We start from the raw sequence: 21,551 nt of genomic DNA, 5'->3' as shown, positions 1-21,551 counted from the left end.
CAGTGCCATGGGCTTTAAACTTCTTGATGACACTGCGCACGGTAGACACAGGAACATTCAGGTCTTTGGAGATGGACTTGTAGCCTTGAGATTGCTCATGCTTCCTCACAATTTGGTTTCGCAAGTCCTCAGACAGTTCTTTGGTCTTCTTTCTTTTCTCCATGCTCAATGTGGTACACACAAGGACACAGGACAGAGGTTGAGTCAACTTTAATCCATGTCAACTGGCTGCACGTGTGATTTAGTTATTGTTAGGTGCCACAGGTAAGTTATAGTTATTTAAGACCAATTAAATGAAAATAATAATACCAAAGAATTTGTGTTTGCAATCATTTTCAGGAAGAAACTGAGTATTATCTGACAGAATTGCAGGGGTGTTAATACTTTTGGCCACAACTGTAGGAGGAAGAAATGTCAGGACCTGACTTGTTACATCGGAGGCTCCTATACAGGACCGCGCTGGTATCAGTGAGCTCAGCACCAACACAATAGATTGCGCTGGTGGAAAGGCAGATGGCTTGGCGGGGGGCTAACGGGACAGAAGGAAAAATCTGAATCCAGTGATTACCGTATGTTAGTGTTGTGTCCCTATAGTGTTTATAGTATTGCATGTTTTGGTTTTCATTGCTGTCATAGGGCTTGATTCATTATTTGCGGGGTTTTTTAAGTCTCTTTTATTGTCTTGTTGACATGTATTCACGAAATTCATCAAAATAACGCAAAGTGAAAAAAAATTCTCCTGCCATTAACCATTTTTGTGACTTTTTAAGCGAAAAGTCGCAAAAGATGTGACGTTTTGAAAAGATGCACAAAACTGCGCTGGAGCAGGGCTGCAAAAAATTTTGTGACTATTTAAAAACTTGCAATTAATGAATTGGACAAAAAAATATCTGGAATCAATCATTCAAGGGGTGTTCCCATCTCCAAGATCCTATCCGAATAAACAGTAGGTGTAATAATAATATTAGCAAATCCCTCCAATTAGAAATGTAGTATAGTTCTTCTGATTGGCTAGGTCTCTTTCCTCATGTGCAGCCATTGTAGGACCTTGTGTATGTATCCATAGTTATGACCATTGATATAATGACAGTTTCTAGTGGCAATAACCATGGACAGCTGAGGTCCTGCAATGTCTGCACTTGAGAAAAGAGACATAGCTAATCAGAAGAACTATACTACATTTCTAATTGGAGGGATATGCAAATATTATTATTATTACACCTACTACGTATTAGGATAGGATCTCGGAGATGGAAATGCAGGCACATATAACATAGACTTCAAAAAGGCGCAAATAGAATAATGAGTTGGGTGCAAGCAACAAAAAACAGGCGCAAAGACAATGATGAGTCGGGGCCATGGTGTTGCTTTTTTTAGAGCATGGATTATCTTTTACTAGATGCCTTGAAAGCCATTGTACAAGTGCCTCCTTTCCAGATACTGAAAGTGACCATTATGGCTGTCTATTCTAATTAATGACACTGCAATAAATTGCTCCCGAGAGGCTCTTTGAAGCCCCTTAGACGCCTTTTTGATTATCTTATTTTTATAGCAGCTAAATACTAGTAAGAATTACAGATGGCACCAGGAAAAAGTAAAATAAAAAAGCGATAGCATCAAGTCTTTTGTGGTTTTATTATGTACGGGCCTTATTTATTAGGAAAGAAAAGCAGGCCTTACTGCCCTTAGCAACCAATCAGAGCTAAGTTTTCATCTGTTAAATAGCTCTGGAAAAATGAAAGCTCCTCTGCTATTGGTTGCTATGGGTAACAAGGTCGTCTTCACTGTTGCGCTTAGGCTTCGTTTACCCACTTGAGTTATAGGCCTCATTTACATAGAGAAGTCTTTAAATCCCGTTTTTTTTTCTAGCCGAAACCAAATAAGAGGAAATATGGACAGAAAAATCTTTTTTTTTTTCCCTTTTTTTGTGTTTAATCCAAATTCAGTTTTGGCAATTGAAAATGCTTTCGAAAATTTGCTGCGGATATCAGTGTATCAAAGTTAATTATAATGAACTTTTTTGAAAATTTCTAATCTTTGAGTTTCAAAATTCTTAGTTATATAATCAGAGGCTGAAAAACTCAACTCAATCATATTATCCTAAGAGTCAATTAAAACATTTTTTGGGGGGTGGGGGAGGGTTTAAGTACAGAAATAATCGATTGCTTTTTATTTTCTTTTTTTAATATTTTTTATATCCAGTTGTAATCTGTTTTTTTGGTGGGGTGTTTTCTTTTGGTCTGTCTCCAGTTTTATTTTGCATATTTCTTGTATGCAAGAAAAATATTGCGGTATCCAAGCTTCTCTTCACCATTGGACATCACTAGCAGGCAACATGGATAAGGCTGTGTGCCCATGTAGCATTTTTTTTCACGTTTTTGTTGGCAAAAACGCTTAAAAATTGCTTAAAAGAAGCATCCCATTCATTTTAATGCATTCTGCACTTTTTGTGCATATTGATGCGTTTTTTTTCCGTGAAAAAAAACGCAGCATGCTCATTAATTTTGCGGAAAAGTCTGCGTTTTTAGCTATTTTCTATGAGTCTGGGGACACACGGAAAAAAACGCATAAAAAACATGCGTTTTTGTACAAAAAAAGCGTGGAAAAAAAACACGCGTTTTCTGGGAAGGAGTCCGGTTTTCATGCAGAAATTTTCTGCATACGTGGGAACATAGCCTCACAATTAGTGTGAGGTTACACTTAGGGCTAATCTAACCTCCATTTTTCATAAACTTGTTTTATCCTTTTTTTTCGACATGTACCTTTTTTTTAGCCTGTGGGGCAAAAAACTTGAGCCATTTCCGTTTTTGATCCGAGTTACCGCTCATATTAGCAAAATAAAAGTCTTTGGGTCCAAAAAAATCTTAACTCCAAGAAGCTTGAGGAACCTCCATGGGTGGTTGGAAGGAGAGGGTTAAGCATTACAGAAAAAATTGATGAAACATTGATGATAAAAGCCGACACACAAAACCAAACCCTGATGACAATCTGATCCAGCACACCGATGGAAACTGTTCAAGTTCAATCACCTACGAGAATAAAAATGGTTATCTGAATGAGGTCTTACACTGAACAGATCTATTGGTGGTCAGAAGACCTTTGGTCGGTCTGCGCATTTTGTCTATACACAGAATGTGAATTCAGCCTAAGAAAGAGGCAAAACTTGTTAAACCCATCTAAAAAACAAAAATCCCCAAAGCAGACTAATAGTCGACTAGTCCAGCCATCCAATGTATGTAAGGTATAGGCCTTTAATTGAGGATACATTATGTTCTCGATTTATCAAGACTGGAAAGTGGCGATTATCACGATGTGAGGGCTGCGCTCATGGAAAGGATGAGATCCAGACAAGGGGTTTTTATCATCATCGTGTTTCAGCTAAATCAAGGTTTTTCAAGATTAGCATCTTGTATGCTGTTTTCATGCTGTTTGCGCTGGAGCAACATGCGCCAAATTTATTAAGAGGCGTAAATTCTGAATTTCTCGGAAGAGCTCAATCGCACCTCCTCACAGCCAATCTCCTCTGCTTGGCTTTCAAAAATGTTTTTGTAAAAATTACAAAAGTTGCAGAAAAACTTTGAGAAATTTCAAGCCATTGCATTGCCATAATTCTGGCCATATCCCATAGTTTTGCTTGATCCTGGCCATATAAATAATCTCTTTAGGGCTAATTCAGACGTCCGTTTTCTTGCGTACGAGCACTATCCATAGCACTCGTACCTATAATATTGAACGGAGTCATTCACATGTAAGTGATTATTTGCGAACCGACCGGTCCATGCAAAATATCGGAGACATGTCCAATATCGATCCGAGTTTTGGATCAAAATCAGCAATGCAAGTCTACGGGTCTGTGGAAAAAATCGGTCAACACTCGGGTCCCAGGTGGTGAATTTTTTTTTTTTATGCACAAGATAAAATGATAAAAATCATTGGATGACACTGATGAAACTTTTATGAAAATCACTGACGCAACTCGGTCCCGTTTTTCTTCATGAGCCCTTGGGTGTCTTTAGTGGCAGTGATTGCCTTACGTCTCTTTCTCCTGAGTATATTTGTCATCTATATTTCATCCATTTTACACAGATTGAAATATAAATATGCTGCAGGGTGTTTTTTTCCACATCTGTTTTACTTATCGAATACGCCATTTAAATTCTATGGCAGTTCTTTAAATTATGGACGAGTCAGTATTGCATCCGTTTTTGAGCAGTATTTTGCGTCTGTATTTCCATTTATTGTTGTTTTCTATTTTGTGAAAATTGATCCGTTTTTGCCCAACAGGAAAAAAGTAGTATTGGTTGGAAATACTGATTGAATACAGATGCAATACTGACTCGCCCTGCTTCATCATACTGTGTGTCTATTGCAGATCCGTATTACAGATGTATCAGACACTGAAAGAAGCCTTACTGGAAGGGGCAGATATATCTTTCACTCTTTGAAGCATGGGCTTTATGTACAATATCGAAGCACATCCAATCTTTCCACTTGTCAGGGATCCTGTAAGAGATCATGAGTCAGTGAGGGGAGATGAGTCGCTGAGGTCTGGCAGCGCAGAGATAGCGGGTTCTTCGCTGCGTTGTGCAGCTTGCTGGAATACTGATATGAATATATTGGGTGGGTGTGAGCGCTGCTCCTCGGCACTGCCTCATTCTTTTCCTATGACCGTACACAGTGAGGCGTTATGTAATATGTCACCATTCCTTTGATCTGCAGCGAGTATTCGAAAAGGAAGGAGAAGCATCTGCCCATAAATACCTGCATATAAATTCCAGTGCAAAATCTAGAGCCGAATGGTCACTATGTTGCGGTCAGCACTGTCCCACCAGATTCCCATGGAGAATTCGCTATGTCTACACACAGTGCACCTGCTGACCAACCACGTGGGTTTCACATGGGGAAGTAGGGGTACCTCTTATGCACACAGTAGAGCTATAGACAGGACCCTTTAGGGCTTCACATGGCTCCACATTTATTATTGAATTTTGCCTGATTTCGGTGCAAGTTGTACACCCTTTAAAAGTTCTGCCAAATTTGCTGATTTTTTTTTTTTTTATTGGACGTTATCCGAACCTCTGGTAGCGCTCATATATTATGTTCTAGTCCCCGCGGCTGCATGATTAGACAGCCTCAACGCATGTGGGGATTGCCTGTTTGTTAGTGAGGGGAATGTTCCAATTTGTCAGACAACTTCAAATGCACATGTACATTTAAAGAGTAATTAAACCTTTAGTTCCTGTTTTGGTTACATATATGGGTGCCTTTTTAATTGCAAGCAAGTTGGTGGGTCCTGAGCCCCCCACTCCACCCATCGATGACTCAAAGGAGTCTCACAAGAAGCGTGCACAGGTCTCCCGCCTGAGTGCGGATATACGGCGGAGTACAGATCCAATAAAAAGAATAGGCTTTCTACTGCATCTGTAAAACATGCAAAACAGAAGCCGCGGAGACACCATCACATGTTTCTCAACGCAAGCAATGACTAGCCAGGTCTTTCCCCGGGAAGGAACAACCACGGGAAGGGCAGTCTCCAATGAAGGAAACCACCTATGCCAAAACATGGTATCCATCCACATACAGCTGTTTCGGGGTATTTGCCCCTCATCAGTGTGGAGTAGGAAACTGGCTGGTAGGAGCAATGCCTAGTAAAAAGACTATGAAAAGGAGGATGAATGAACTCATGGAGATCAACATCCAACACTGCGGAGACACCATCACATGTTTCTCAACGCAGTGATTCTAGAGCACTGCCCCCATCCCTTATGGGAAATATGTAAAACATGCTACTCCACACTGATGAGGGGCAATACCCCGAAACAGCTGTATGTGGATGGATACCATGTTTCGGCATAGGTGGTTTCCTTCATTGGAGACTGCCCTTCCCGTGGTTGTTCCTTCCCGGACAAAGACCTGGCTGGTCATTGCTTGCGTTGAGAAACATGTGATGGTGTCTCCGCGGCTTCTGTTTTGCATGTTTTACATATTTCCCATAAGGGATGGGGGCAGAGCTCTAGAATCACTGCGTTGAGAAACACGTGATGGTGTCTCCGCAGTGTCGGATGTTGATCTCCATGAGTTCATTCATCCTCCTTTTCATAGGCTTTCTACCGCATCTGTAGTCTGCCGTGTGTGCACTCCTGTCTTCTGAGCTGTGCACTTCTTTAAAGCGATCGGTGGAGGTCTTGAGCCCCTGAGCCCCACCGATAAGCTTGAAGTTAAAAGGGCACGTGTGTTTGTATATACGTATCATGTATGTATTAAATGTGCATTTACTTTTTAGTACATTGGGTATAATTCTTGCCAACTACCGCCCCGTATTGCATTGCTGTTACCATTGTGAAATCTGCTTACCTTGACTCACGCAGCACCATATATCTATTTTGTTGTTGGTAACCTTCCACTAGCGATAATGAGGTCATTGGTGCAAAATATTTTATTATCAATAATTGTGGTCGGAAGCCATGGTTCTACAGATGAATCGGCCCAGTAGTATCACGTCTGGTGACCCATGGGACAGTAACCAAGCCTGTGCCATACAGAAGTACGGTAGGTCCCGAGTAACCAAGCCTGTGCCATACAGAAGTACGGTAGGTCCCGAGTAACCAAGCCTGTGCCATACAGAAGTACGGTAGGTCCCGAGTAACCAAGCCTGTGCCATACAGAAGTACGGTAGGTCCCGAGTAACCAAGCCTGTGCCATACAGAAGTACGGTAGGTCCCGAGTAACCAAGCCTGTGCCATACAGAAGTACGGTAGGTCCCGAGTAACCAAGCCTGTTCCATACAGAAGTAAGGTAGGTCCCGAGTAACCAAGCCTGTGCCATACAGAAGTACGGTAGGTCCCGAGTAACCAAGCCTGTGCCATACAGAAGTACGGTAGGTCCCGAGTAACCAAGCCTGTGCCATACAGAAGTACGGTAGGTCCCGAGTAACCAAGCCTGTGCCATACAGAAGTACGGTAGGTCCCGAGTAACCAAGCCTGTGCCATACAGAAGTACGGTAGGTCCCGAGTAACCAAGCCTGTGCCATACAGAAGTACGGTAGGTCCCGAGTAACCAAGCCTGTGCCATACAGAAGTACGGTAGGTCCCGAGTAACCAAGCCTGTTCCATACAGAAGTATGGTAGGTCCCGAGTAACCAAGCCTGTGCCATACAGAAGTACGGTAGGTCCCGAGTAACCAAGCCTGTGCCATACAGAAGTACGGTAGGTCCCGAGTAGCCAAGCCTGTTCCATACAGAAGTACGGTAGGTCCCGAGTAACCAAGCCTGTGCCATACAGAAGTACCGTAGGTCCCATAGGGTTTATGAAGCTGTAATAGACTTGTAATTTCTCCTGGTGTTTATGAGCTCTTATCCAGATTTACACCTACATTGTGGGAGTGAGGCTTTATTCTCCAGGGTGGCCTGGTCCATCCCTCAGGTAATTAGGTTAATACACACAGTATAATGGCTTCCTCCATGTTAGTAGAAGTATGACCACATGCCAAGCCTTGTTAAATAAGCCATTGATCCCACACCTGCCTGTGCACACGCTGACATTTACCAGCTTGATAATAGGCTTTGCTGTGATTTCCACGCTGTGGATGCCGGGAGGCCGGGTCCGCCACACACGCTATCCTGTTCGTTCGCTTTGGAGAACACACCTTCCCTTCAGGGCATATGTGAACAAGGTCTTATAGTGAACGGCGTCATTCACACGTCTATGAATTTTTGCAGACCGAGAAGTCCGCCCAAAATCACAGAGACATGTCTCCGTGTCAAATCAAAATTGGCAACACAAGTCTATGGATCCGGGGAAAAATTGAGACAGCACTCAGATGCCACCCGAGTGCAGTCTGGTTTTCACGGACTGACAGAAGAAGTTGGAGAACCTTTTTTTGTTTTTCATTTTTTTTTTATTTCACTTGCGAAACTGTTGAAACTTCGTCCAAACTCTGATGAGACTCTCCCCGAAATCAGCAATGAAAATCTGACGTGTGAATGAGCCTTAACTGTCACAAATAAGTGATGTTTCATTTATGCAAATTAGGTCACAAGTGCTTTGTGGGTGGTCCATTGCCATCGATGGAGTCAACTATCCCCCCTTTATGCCTATCGATAGCGTCAGTGGTGGACAATGTCAATTTGTCCAGTTCTGCAGTACAAAGTGGTCGGCATTAGGGAGAGCGTGCAAAGCACATGGGACCTACTTTGTATAAAGAGTTGAACTTTGGTCTGCGACAAGAAATGTGTTTAAAAAAGTCAGCGCCGATGTAAAGCCCCCGTCACACACAGCGATCTCGCTAGCGAGATCGCTGCTGAGTCACAAGTTTTGATAGTTGTGTGTGACCCTTATCAGCGACCGGCCCCCCTGCCAGGTATCGCTGAACGTTGTGGAAAGCCCTGGACATTTTTTTGATCATTGGTCTCCCGTTGGCCAGCACGCATCGCTGCGGTGGCAGGCGGGAGACCAGCGAGCTGCAGCTGGTAACCAAGGTAAACAGCGGGTTTCTAAGTGCCGCACGGCGCTTAGAAACCCGCTGTTTACCTTGGTTACCAGCGCGCTGGTAACTAAGGTACACAGCGACACGCACGCTCGTTGTCGCTGGTGCTGATCGCTGCCGAGATCTGCCTGTTTGGCAGCTCACCAGCGATCATGTAGCGACTCACCAGCGATCCTGACAAGGTCATATCGTTGTCGGGACCGCTGGTGAGTCCCTATGTGTGATGGGGCCCTAAGATTAATGTGAAGTCAGCTCATTTAATCTTGTACATAATTGTGATGATGAAGTAATGTTATTCACTTTTACTGTAGGCTGTAAAGTGAGATGCCTTCTGTACTGACATCTAGTGGCCAATATGAAATCAAACGGCAGCGTTTCATTCATTTTATATGGATAGTTACAATGGAAGAGTTATCTCTTATTTATAGGTTTGGGGAGAACTTTCTGATTGTTGAGGTCTGATTGTCTACAATCACAAGATTGGGGTCATCCTAAATGGGGGGCGCTGGTGTGCACTCAGCCTCTGTTCCATTAATTGTCCATGGAACTGCCAAAAATAGCCGGCGCTTGGCTTTCTCCAGTAAGTCTCATGAATGGGGCCGAGAATGCAAGTTTCCTCTCCATTCCGGATGGGGCTCATTCTCGGAAGTTTCAACGCCCCAATCTTGTCATTGATGATGGGGGTCTTACAAGCAGTCAGACCCCCCACGTTCAGCATGCAATCCTCTATACAAACAATAGAGGTAGCTTCTAATTTTGGGAATAACTGTGTAAAGGGGTTGTCTGTCTTTGGTGATATATATATATATATATATATATATATATATTTGCACTGTTTAGTTTTTACAGGCTCATTATTTCACACATTCAACCTTGATGTGTTCTGTGGTCCTAAATCAGCTTATAGGGTCTCAGGAACAGACAGGAAAGAGTTACCAACTAACTGTCAGACCCTCAGAACAAGCTCACTGACAGGTTCTCGGTTAACTCATTCTGCTGCCAGCAATAGACAATGCCACACAGTCGCTGAAGAAGGCAAACAGTGCAATTTTTTTTAATTATAGCCAATTGTAAAAATGATTTTTTCCCCAAATACATTAGTTTAAGTGGCAAAATGTCTCAGTATCGTGCTTTCCTTTCTCTACACCTGTGGTTTTAATGAGGGCAAGGCACATACCTTATGAGCACTGAACCGATGGAGTGGGATTAGTGTAGATTGAGGTCCTTACATTGTGTCCTGCTCCTGTACACACTTCACAAAATCAACAAAGGTAGTGTCGCATTCCTGTAATGTTGCCTTGTACTTTATGAGCTAGGTATGTGCACACCTTGAGTGTTTGCACCAGCAAAAGCAATGAGATTTCAGAAATCTCATGCACACACACTTTTTTTTTGTTCCTGACTGAATTGGGAAGCTGCTGCTTTTTTTGAAAAACTGCAACACGTCAATTCTATGGCTATGTGCACACTGAGTATTTGCTGGCAGAAATTACTGCAAGGTTTCTGCATCTCTTGGCAGTAATTTTTGGTGCGTTTTTGCCCCGGTTTTGTATGCATTTTTGTCCAGCAATGAAGGCTTTTTTGCGCTAAATAAAGATATTTAAAACAAAAAAAATGTTGTGATGGCATTTCTTGGTTCCACACCACCTTTTTCATTGTGATGAAGTAACATCAGAGTAATGGGATTAGGGCTTGGTGTCAGCAGCTGTCATTGACACCAAGCCTTGGACTTAAGGCCCCGTCACACTAAGCGATCTCGCTAGCGAGATCGCTGATTTTGTGACACGCCAGCGAGATCGCTGTGTGTGACAGGGATCAGCGACCAGCCCCTCTGCCGGTTATCGCTGATCATGCTCGAGCAGCCTGGGCCGTTTTTCGATCGCTGGTCTCCCGCTGCCCAGCGCGCATTGCTGCGTGTGGCAGCGAGAGATCAGCGACGCTGGTTTCCAAGGTAAACATCGAGTATCCAGGAGTCGCGCAGCTCCTGGATACCCGATGTTTACATTAGAAACCAGCATCGCTGGTCCTGATCGCCGGGGCTGTCTATGTGACAGCTCACCAGCAATCAGCCTAACAATGTCCCAGCGATCCCATCATGTCGGATTGTTGGTGGGATCGCTGGGACAGAGTGACGGGGCCTTTAGTAATGAAAAAGTATCAGCCAGACACCCTCATTTCTAAGCTGGTAAGTATACACACACATTCATTGTCAACAACCTATGTAGGAGCGTTAACAGCAGACTGAACCTACATAGACTGTAACCAAACAGCAACTCTTATTTTAAAGAAAAAAAAATTGCGTGGTCTCCCGCGTAATCTTCATAATCAGCAGAGGGAAAGCTGACGGTTGACGGTTGATGTTAATAATATGGGAATGAGTCAAGAGCCAAAAAGGTTCTCAGGCTATTAATATCAACTCACAGCTAATGTGACTGCTCTCAAAGACAGCTGACTATACACTGATGCAGCACTGAGCTGCCGTGAGAGGTCTTCAGAGTTCATCAGCTGATCAGCTCCGGTGATCTCCCTTACGGCACCACTGCTGAATGAGAAGGGTCTCACGCTGCAGTAGTGCCGTAAATGAGAGCACCGGAGCTGATCAGCTGATGAACTCCGGAGACCTCTCTCACGGCAGCTCAGTGATACACTGCGGGAGCGATTACCTCCTGTCAGTGTATCGCTGGCGGCCAGTTAGAGCGGTCACATCTCCCGATGTGACTGTTCTACACGTGAGATCGCCGTGGGACACTCAGGATTACGTGGACTATGGCAGACAGATGAGTATTGGGAGGTTTTTTGTTGTTTTTTTCTAGGAGACCTGAGCATTGGGGATTGGGTGTTACGGTCAGTATATGTTCGTTTTTTTATTTTAGATTTATTCTACTAGACAAAGGCATCAGGGATTTGGAGTGAGGTAAGTATAATGTGTTTTTTATTTTTATTTGAATATGTCTGTAATGATTTTACACGTTTTTTTTAAAGTGTGAGCACAGGCATCGGCTGACGAGAGACTACGTCTCCCATCAGCGGCTCCTGCCATCACTGTTATCAGTGACAAGCAGACCTAGCCTAATGGGAGGAGTAGTCTCATCAGCACACGCTTGCTGACCTGCGGGTCACCGTTGCGGGGTCATGCAGACATCTGACAGCGTGACCCCGCAGCACTCTGACCAACAGTTTTACCGGCGGTAACGTTGCCGTCGATAAGAACCACCGCGCTGTGTTTTCCCATGCTCTCACACAGCAAACAGAAACTCGGCAAATCTGCATCAGATCCGCAAACATTTTTATACCTGCGATTTTGCTGCGGATTTGACTGACTCAAAGTCAGTGGGTGAAAAACGCTAAAATTCCGCACAAAGAATTGACATGCTGCGTAAAAAAAAGAGCACACTGCAAATACTCAAAGGAAATTTACTGATCATATGCACAGCACTTCAGGATTGTCATTGAATGAGCTTGCATAATTATTCCACAGCGAAAGCCCATCAAAAACGCACTGTGTGCAAATAGCCTAGCAGTGTTTTTTCACCTCTAAAGCAAAAAATGCAGCAAAAAAAATGCAGGTATCAGGTTTTGCTGCATTTTTTTATTATACCTTTTTTTGTTTATTTTTTTTTTTTTAAAAACTTTTGGGATTTTATTATCCTTGTGATCGTCTGTATATACTCCGAGCTTACTGGTGTCTTAATATTCATTGCAGTATGGTTTTACCTCCTTATGTTTCACAGTGGTATTTCATCAGCAGAATGACCCATTAAATAACATGCTTAGATAATAGGTGTATGTATGATCAGTCACTATGGGTCATCTGATAGGACTATTTTTGAATTGCTGTATTGCCCACTTCTCATGTCTTTTTATTTAGACATTAGTGACAGTTGTTTAACAGGTTCAGTCCCTATAACGACTGCCGATGATGTGTCGGTCATGGATGTTGTGATGTAGTAATGACGTGACAATGCCTGTGTGAGCATGCTAAACAAGTGACTAATATTTCACCCTGTCATCATATATCCTCTACACTCTTAGAGCTGCTTTTCTTGTTTCACCGGACTCCAGATTCCCTGCACAGAAATTCTAAAATGGATCCGTCACCTGCTTTTACAATACGAGCTGCATTTATACTGTAACTAGATAGATCCCATAGATGGTGTATTTACAGTGAAAATCCATATCAGTATGGCTGTATAAGCCTTGAACCTCGATTTCCGCCACCTAGCCTCTTTTACAGCTCCTCAGTGTTCCTCCTCCCTGCTGCTGTTGAAATTGTACACAGCTTGGCACAAGCTACAGTGGTCATTCGGGCTGGAGACTGAAAACATTTGAAGGCCAAGGTCAGACATGTGAGAAACTCGCACGAGTCTCGCATGTCAATACCCGGCACTGCTGCTGGCACTCAGGACCGGAGTGTGCGGCTGCATAGAAATACGTGCAGCCGCATGCTCCGGTCCGAGTGCTGACGGCAATGCCGGGTATTGACATGCGAGACTCGTGCAAGTTTCTCGCAGGTCTGACCCTGGCCGAACCTTCACTCTTTAGATGGACTCTATAATACTCATTTTAGTATCGGGATTATACAGCCATTCTCAGGTGGGTTTTAAAAATAAGTATATCAGTACCATTAGGTCTATTTAATAATATATGCAAATTGTACTGTGAAATCTGGTGACAGATCCGCCTTTAAAAGGTAACAACTGTTAATCACAGCCACCACTAGAGAAAGCTTAAAGAATCACAGCCACCACTAGAGAAAGCTTAAAGAGGACCTCTCAGCTGGTCATAAATGTCCACTTTTTGCTGTTATTTTATTCCCCCTACTTCTCCGAGCAATACATTTTTTTTTTTTTTAATCCACCATACGGTTCAAGTGATATGGGCTTTTTCGTTTAGTGCTCATTTTTATGGTCTTTTCAGAAAGGGCGCTGCTGACTGGGTAATAACACAGAGCAACCAGAAGACACGCCCCAGAGGATCCATTGAGTCACCACCCCTTGTAAAGACCATAAAAGTTAGCACTATATAAAAAAGTGCATATCTCTTGAACCTTATGGTGGATGTAAAAAAAAAAAAATATCACGGGGGGTAGTGGAAATATCACAAGAGCAAATACTGGTCACTTTTGATCCGGTGACAGGTCCTCCTTAAAGGGGTTGTACCTAGATTATAAATTAATACCTATCCACAGATTAGTTGCTGATTGTTGGGGGGTCTTTCTAATCGTAAGAATAGAGATGGTCTAGGGTGGAGTAGAGGCCATGCATTCATGTTGCCAGTCGCCTTTCAAGTCTATGGGAGTCATATCAGCCATCTAGTTTATATTAGCCATCAAGTGTGGGGAAAGCGTGTGAGCATCAAAAGCAGGGACATGGACAATGATGTACATGTACGTCATTGGTCATGAAGGAATTAATATATTGCAGTCATCATATTATACAGCACTTTGCACTTACAATTGCTCGTTTTGCCTTTCTACCCAGCTAATTCTTCTCTTCTCTGCTCTATGTAGAAACGGGAAATCTCTTTTCAACTCGTGACCTAGCTGTTCCCTCCCCCTCCCTACCCGTGACTTTTGCAGTGACTCATGACTCATACAGGGAAAATTGACCTCCTGTTTCTACATAGAGCTTAGAAGGATTCAGGTAGTCAGTTTTTTAATCACTTGAGGTCATAGAAAAAAGGCAGATTAACTGGGTAGAAAGGCAAAACGAGCAATTGTAAGCACACAGTGCTATATAATATAATGACTGCAATATATTAAGATGATAAAAAATTTTCATGGGAGGAGGATGAAGAGATATATTTAAGAAGTATGCAGTATGCATTGTAAAATCTGTAGACAGATTTGCTCTAAGTTCCAAAATAGTCCAATCTCTAAGGGTTTGAAGTCCCTTTATCAATTGTTATAAAAAAAATCTAACAATAAAAAAATCCCACATATACATTTAATCTATTTCTTGTCTAATTTTCTTATGAACAAGGCTTTTTTTTGGTGCCTTTAATGCAGCTCTTCATTATTTTTCTGGATCAATACCTAAGCTGCTGACTCAACATCTGAGACGTCCCAGACGAAACAGTAGATTTTGTCGGCTTGCATTTCCGCACATTAGCTAATTGCGGTAAATGGACATCCATCGGTACACGTCATACCGCGCTGTATGCTCCTCTTCGCTAGCATGCTTCCAGGCACAAAGGGGGAAAGCATTAGGAATTGTTGCTAAAGGCTGTGATTGACCACGCTTTTCACTCAGGAGAGCATTTAAGAGCCTCTGTCCTATTTCAAGGTCAGTAGCCAAGGAGGAAAGCTAAAATCTGGCATGGGGGGAGGGAAGCCATGACTACTTTATCGTCAGTGAATAAGTACATTGCTATCTTCCTTTATTTAGAAAGGGTGCATATATTAACGCCATGGCTTACCTAGAGTAAAACTAAATGGGAACAGATGGAAAGACATCGATATAAAGATAGCAAAAAAAAATGATCTACGGTAGTTTACTTTTATATATTAGCGCATATTCGCTTACGGTCAATAATCTTTTTAAAGGTTTCCTCCATTTTGGACAATCCTTTTTTAGTAAGAGGTAGTCTACTAGAATTGAGTAAAAAGAATTTTGTTGCCCTGGCCAGTCCCGTTCTCTGTAGCAGCCGGACCAGAGCAGTCATAACTTCTGGCATCCTAGAGTACCTCATGAGCATACTAGGCCCACAACGTCATGACGTCACATACGGCCTTACGAGGCACGCAGAAGTGAAGAACTGCCCTGGTCCTACCACGTCCAACTTGACTGGATGCATCGAGAATTTTCTTGCTCAATTCTGTACTCTAACCATAAGATGATCACTGGTTCATCTCCACCAATTATTTGAAATCTGTGTCAAGTGTTCAAATCCCTTGCACAAGTGAAATGAGACAATTCCATTCATGACTAATAGCTTTGGGTCCTCCAGAGATAGAGACAGTCAATGTAACCACTCTCCAATCTCGTATAGATGAACTTTCATGGATTTTCCTTAATAATTTTCTAAACGTACATCTGAGAATGGGTATTCCAGACAAGACTACGTTTGTGAGAAGGTGTAGACCACATTACAAATTTAGGTCCCTTTTGTAGAGGTTTGGCATACTTTTTAAAGTAAGCACTTGTCCTGAAGAACTTTCTCCAGAAGGTCTTTTTTATATTGCCTTACATCATCATTTTTGCTTTTTGCACTTACTTACAGTTCTTATCTTCTGATCATTTGCAGGTGGACGATTCCATGAGCAGTTTAGATGAAGTCAGCAAAGGTTCTGAAGTGTCCGAGAAGGTTGCCACTCTAGGAACAAATCAGGCTTTAGAAGAAGACTATGCTTCAACAGATTACCAGCCTGGTCCACTCTACCATAGAGCCTCACCAGCTCTCACAAGCGCTGTGCCAGTGACACCAGACTTCAAGGAAAAATGGGCTTCAGATGTGGATCTTCTGATTAAGGAGAAGTTATTGCCTCATTGCGAAAATGGAGAGAACCTTCACCTCATTGCTGGAGCCGTCCCATCTGATACCAAAATAAATGATAAAGTCTCTGTTCCAGAGTATGTCTGGCTGGCAGCATGTTGTAACCTCCCCAATGCTTGGTCCTTAGCTGTTATTAAGAGAACTGGAGATGTAGAGGGCCTGGAGCAAGTCACCGTGGAGGAACTAGAAAACCAACTGTCTGGTGGTGTAAAGTTATTCTCTGACCAGTGCGGCGGTGGAGCTGTTCACCCCGAACTGAGGTCAGCCTCCGACGCCTCAACTCAAACCGAAGAGGAACCACCAGTTAAAACCCCTGGAGCGTTTTCTAGATTCTTCCAGTTCATTTTTGGTATCATATATGAAATTATAAAAAGTGTCCTGTTTTTGGTATGGTTCCTGTTCAAACAAGTGTGTAATTTAATTTTTGGACGACTGTACTGGATCTGGACGGCGCTCACCACCTACATCTTGGCCTTGGGCCAAGTCTTGCTGAACATTCCTTACGATGTCCTCCGTGTATTTGGCAACGTTCTTTGCGGCTTTGTAAGAATCCTCGACAATGCGTTTTCAGTTGTATGTCTCGTACTTAGGCTGCCAACAAGATTCCTTTGCGACATGGCCAGCTTCCCCTATTATACAATCTGTGCCATACCGGATGTTGGTATCGACATATTAAGTGGTGTCTGGGGGGTGATCATGTTGGGTTTCTCAAGCGTCTTTGGTGCATTTGGTGGTTCGTTCTCGGTGGCATCGTTTGCCGGAAGCAGTGTTTTCCAAAGGTTTGTTGGACAGTCTGAGGGTTATGAAAATTGATCAGCATTATCAGACAAGTGCCGTCAACCCAACTGCTGATTGATTGGTGTGCTCGCACTTTACCGCAAGTCATTCGGAATTCTTGTGGAATTTCTATGAAACTTCCATTTATTTTTATCCTGCTTATCGGCATTTTTCGTCAGCACACGACAATTCAACTCCTTTACATGCCGTGGTAATGCTGGCTTTTCAGTAAATTCAAACAGGAATGACCGGCCGGCTTTTAGTCTCATTTCTCTATATTTTATTGTGGCGGGTGTAACAACTCATTGAAATAATAAGTGTTTTATAGCACGGTGCAGATATGAAAATTGGGCAATTTTGTGATGAATCGATTGAATAAAGAGAATGCAGTTAATTGGCATTCTAGGCTAAAACATAAAATAACAAGGATTTTTGATAGGTGGCTTTTTGCAGAGTGGTATAAATTATAAAGGGAAGTTTGGTGTTTTTTTTCATATTTTTTTTAGAAATTATTACTAAAATAAAATGATTACTACTTTGTCAGCATATTTATTTAAATTAAAGAATGGGTAGGCTTCTGTTTTTGGTGATTTCTAAGGTTTTGGTTTTGTTTAAAAAAAAAAAAAAGAGAGAGAGCATTTACTGTAGATGTTATGCGCCAAGAGCAAAAATTTTCAAAAATCAGCTGGCCTCGCCTTGCTGCACTGCTGCAAAAAAAAAAAAGGGGGGGTTTCATCACTTTAAAGTTATGACAAATTTTAGGTGATTCAGATTATTGAAATGTAAAAAAATTTCTAGCTTTTTTTTTTTTTTTTTTTGTATAAGTAAGGTCATCTTTTTTGAAGTAGCCAAAGGATTTTTTTTTTCTCAATTGTGAATTTAAAGGGGTCTAAAAGGTTCACAGGAAAACGTCACACCAGTCTTCTTATATGCTAGGGGAAGTTATTCTCGTTGTCCCGAATTAATATAGCATCTCCTGGAGGTTTTACATAATTTTTCTGCATTAAATCGGGAGACGTAAAGCGGTAGAATAGGGCTTAATAGAAGTCTATGGGTGATTATTATAGCTCTATACAACTTGGAGATATTGAATAATGTATTTTTTTTTATTTTTTTTTTTAAATCTGCCCATAAAGAGAATCTGTCAGCAGGATTTCACCTCCCAAAACTATTTATTTGTGCATGTAGCTCTTTCAAAGCCAAGTCCAGCAATACTTTTCCATGGCCAAGCCCGTTCTTCGGTCTTAAGGACTATGGTAGGTCTAAAGCCTATGTCACTCCAGCTCTATTCCCCGCCCAGCACCGACTCCTCTGGCTTGACTGACAGCCTCTATACTGTATTATTTCAGGCAAAGGAGCCAAGAATCAAGCAGGAGGGGATGGAGCTGAGTAGAGAATAGAGCTGGAGTGACAGAGGCTTCAGATCTACTATAGTCCTTATGTCACTTCAGCTCTATTCCCCACCCACCACCGACTCCTCCGACTTGACCCACAGCCTCTATGCTGTATGACTTCAGGAAAAGGAGCCATGAGTCAAGCAGGAGTAGACGGCGCTGGGCAGGGAATAGAGCTGGAGTGATAGAGGCTTCAGATCTACCATTGTCCTTCAGCCTCATTTGCATATCAATTCAAGTGCTGATTTCTTAGTAACAGAACAATGGACTGGCCATGTAAAGGTATTGTTGGATTTGTCTTGGGAAGAGCTACATGTACGTATAAATAGTTTTTTTGGGAGCGGATTCTCAAGTGAAAGAGTTTTTCTTGTCACTAAGCATGTTCCTTTAAAATAGGAAATCAAATGTGGCATGTAAAGTCTATGGATTATGTTTAGCAACTTTTTTAATGCTGTTGATCCAAAAGTAAAAAAAAACAAACCATGAATTAGTATAAATATTCATTTTTCATGTTCAGCTTATCATTATGACTGTATGATGGCAGTGGCCCAATTTTTATTTTTTTTTTATTTCGGGCAGCTCGTGTTGACACTTGATAACGTGTTATATTCTTTACGTCTGTCATCTTACATAGATTTTTGTTAAAACACTAACAGTATTATTTTAAATAGTTAAAATAAAATTCTAAATTTGGGAAACAAAAGTCAGCAAAATTCCGAATTTCAAAGTTCCTGGTGTTTTACATCTCGTGTCATACTCCTGTTTCTTTTCCATCCGTATTATTTATTTCTCAGCTGGTTCTGTTTGCACTGAAAAAAAAATGTCCTGTTGAATCCATGAAAAAAAAATTGCATTCAAGAGAACAAAATAAATAGAAAAGGGAACATTTTTTGGAAACAACTTCTCGAGTAATAAACATGTAAATTGTTTGTGTCTTGACGTGACTTTCGGCCTTTCCGTACTTGTATGTGTATGGGGGCAGCCTTTGGTGTGATTTTGGAAGCTTTTTTTTCTTAAAGAGGTAGCACACAGTATTGCCGCTCCGTCCTTTTCTTGTAGATCGGAGTGTGCTGTGGTACTAGACATATTCACAACCGTATGGCGCGGTGCCTCGCTATACATTGGAGCCGGAAAGCTTCAGCTTCTTTAGCCGATCCAAGGTGGTGCCAAGAGTCAGAGTACCACCAATAAAATATTCATGGCCTGTCCTAGTATAAGAAAATGTAACCCCTTTAAGATCCTTTTACACGGAACCATCTTCCGTAGAAAGCTTACTTGCTCTTAATGTATTCCACATTGTTATGCACTTGTCGGGATCAGGATCTACAGAGGTTTTTCATATAGTTTGAAGTTCTAGTTTGTGACTATGAAACTTTAGGTCCCAGCTACTGAACTTTGGTCAATCGTTCATTTATTGGACCTCTTAATCAGATATTGCAAAGTCTTGACCCTGTGAAGTAGGCAAAAATCAAAGAAATGGCTTTAAGGGTTTGTATCATAGAAGAGCAGATCGTTCCACCAGGTGCCAGAGAAGACTCAATCGTTGGAAATAGAAAATTTCCAGCTCGCTAAAGTTTTATTCAGGCATAATTTCCAGTTTACTGGCTCCTATCTTAAAGGGGGTTGTGCAGAATTAGGATACAAGTCTGCAGTCATGTTATGTGACCGCAGACATGTGAAGCTCAACAGTGCGCACTGTCAGGATTCTCCAGTACGGGTATTAGGAGGGGGCGGGCGCATCACTGCACCGCACGTATGAGGTTTGCATACAGGCAGTCACGTGCCGACTAGACGTGTGTGGCCTCACCCATGCGGGTGAATTGAACGAGGACGGAGACGTCTAGTCGGAATGTGGCTGGAAGTATACAAATCTCATACTTGCGGTCACATGACTGCCCAACATCGACACTAGAGAATCCCCACAGCACAGAGGCCGGACAACCCTGTTAAAGGGGGTGCGTTCAATGAGACCACCCCTTCCAAAGTTACCAACATTGGTGCTGACAATACATGGACGCTTTAGTCCCGCCCTCAATCACACAGAGGAACACCCATTTCTGGGTGGGGGCTGTCAGCTTTACCCCTTTTTGGCTCGGGAAGACACAAATTTGCCAAGACTGTTTCCTCCTAAAACTAAAAAAAAAACCAAGACAACTCCCCGCAAGAGGAAATGTTCACCCCTAAGGACCAATCATATTCCAAAAATGTTCTATTTGCTTCCTATCTAATTGTACCTGTTCTTAAAATAGAGGCCCGACATGTCTACGTAGATGACTCCTCATGAAGTTTTATCCTTTTCACAATGTCTAGAACAAAATCTACCCCTCATCGTAATACACATTTTCCCAATATTTGGACCTCAAATAAGGATACCACCATTCTGTCTCAATTTGAAAACACTGTTCCCTTAAGCCATTCTTTCTCGAAAGTAAGACCACAGTAATAGGAGCAGCCATCTTTTACTTCCTCTAGCAATCAATGATTGATATGTGATCATCAGCCTTTCTTATTACGTAAATAGCTTCCTAGATATATTCATGTGATGGAAATACACATAAAATGCAAACAAAAAAAAAGACGCATTATATTACTGTATATGAGCTTAAAGGGATTCTGTACCCAGATGTAAAGTAGCCATTTTTGTTCTCTTATTTTATTCCTGTTGCTCCCTGGAATATTCCCCCCTTTTTTTTTTTATATAAATCCGCCATATGTTTCCAGAGATGTGGCCCTTTTTATTTGATGCCACTTTTTTGCGTTCTTTACCGGGTGGGTGTGGCTCACAAGGTTCCCTGGAGGCGTGTCTTTAGTAAAGACTATAACAATTAACTCTTGATATACTGGCCCATATCTTTGGAACCTTATGAGGGATTTAAAAAAACCCAACAAAACTAATGGAATATTCAAGGAAGCAGCGGGAATAAAGATGAAACAACACTGGCCCCTTTTGGCCTAATGACGGGTTAGGAACAATAAATAGGATCCATCAGACCCTAAAATAAATTATAGAAGTATTCCGAATGAAAGCGAGCAGACTCCCGTGACCATGTTATGTGTAGTGTTCGCAGTAATCCACATAGCTTCTAATTAGCATTTCTAATTGGCGTACAGGGTGCATTAATTCCTTATAATACTAACTATATATTACTGTAGTATACAGTATCACATATACTAACAATACAGCGATGTAAGCGGATCCTGACTTTTATAAAATTATCATCTACATATATAATCATAATAAAGTATGTGATATTGGGGGTGGGGGGGTGACACGTCGGGGGTCTATCGTTTCTTATAAACTAATAATAAGCAATGACACAGTAAAGAATTAATAGAAATACTTACACTTCATTACTGGTTGTATCTATTCTAAAAGGGGGAGTCTGCCTCACTTATTTTTTT

At 42.0% G+C, this 21,551-nt stretch overlaps 1 protein-coding gene across 1 annotated transcript in view; it reads left to right on the top strand.

Annotated features, from left to right (window-relative positions):
- Positions 1-21,551, top strand: part of ENDOD1 (endonuclease domain containing 1) — a 31,476-nt gene that overhangs the window by 8,482 nt on the left and 1,443 nt on the right. Inside the window, exon 2 of the mRNA XM_073582965.1 lies at positions 15,730-21,551. This exon is cut by the window's right edge and continues 1,443 nt beyond it. Within this exon, the coding sequence (XP_073439066.1) occupies positions 15,730-16,791 (1,062 nt within the window). The 3' untranslated portion in view covers positions 16,792-21,551. The remainder of the gene's footprint in view (positions 1-15,729) is intronic.

The sequence above is a fragment of the Dendrobates tinctorius genome, unplaced genomic scaffold (assembly GCF_039654945.1).
Source record: "Dendrobates tinctorius isolate UK_male_01 unplaced genomic scaffold, ASM3965494v1 ptg000075l, whole genome shotgun sequence".
Lineage (NCBI taxonomy): Eukaryota > Metazoa > Chordata > Amphibia > Anura > Dendrobatidae > Dendrobates > Dendrobates tinctorius.
This window is presented reverse-complemented; position numbering and strand designations above follow the sequence as displayed.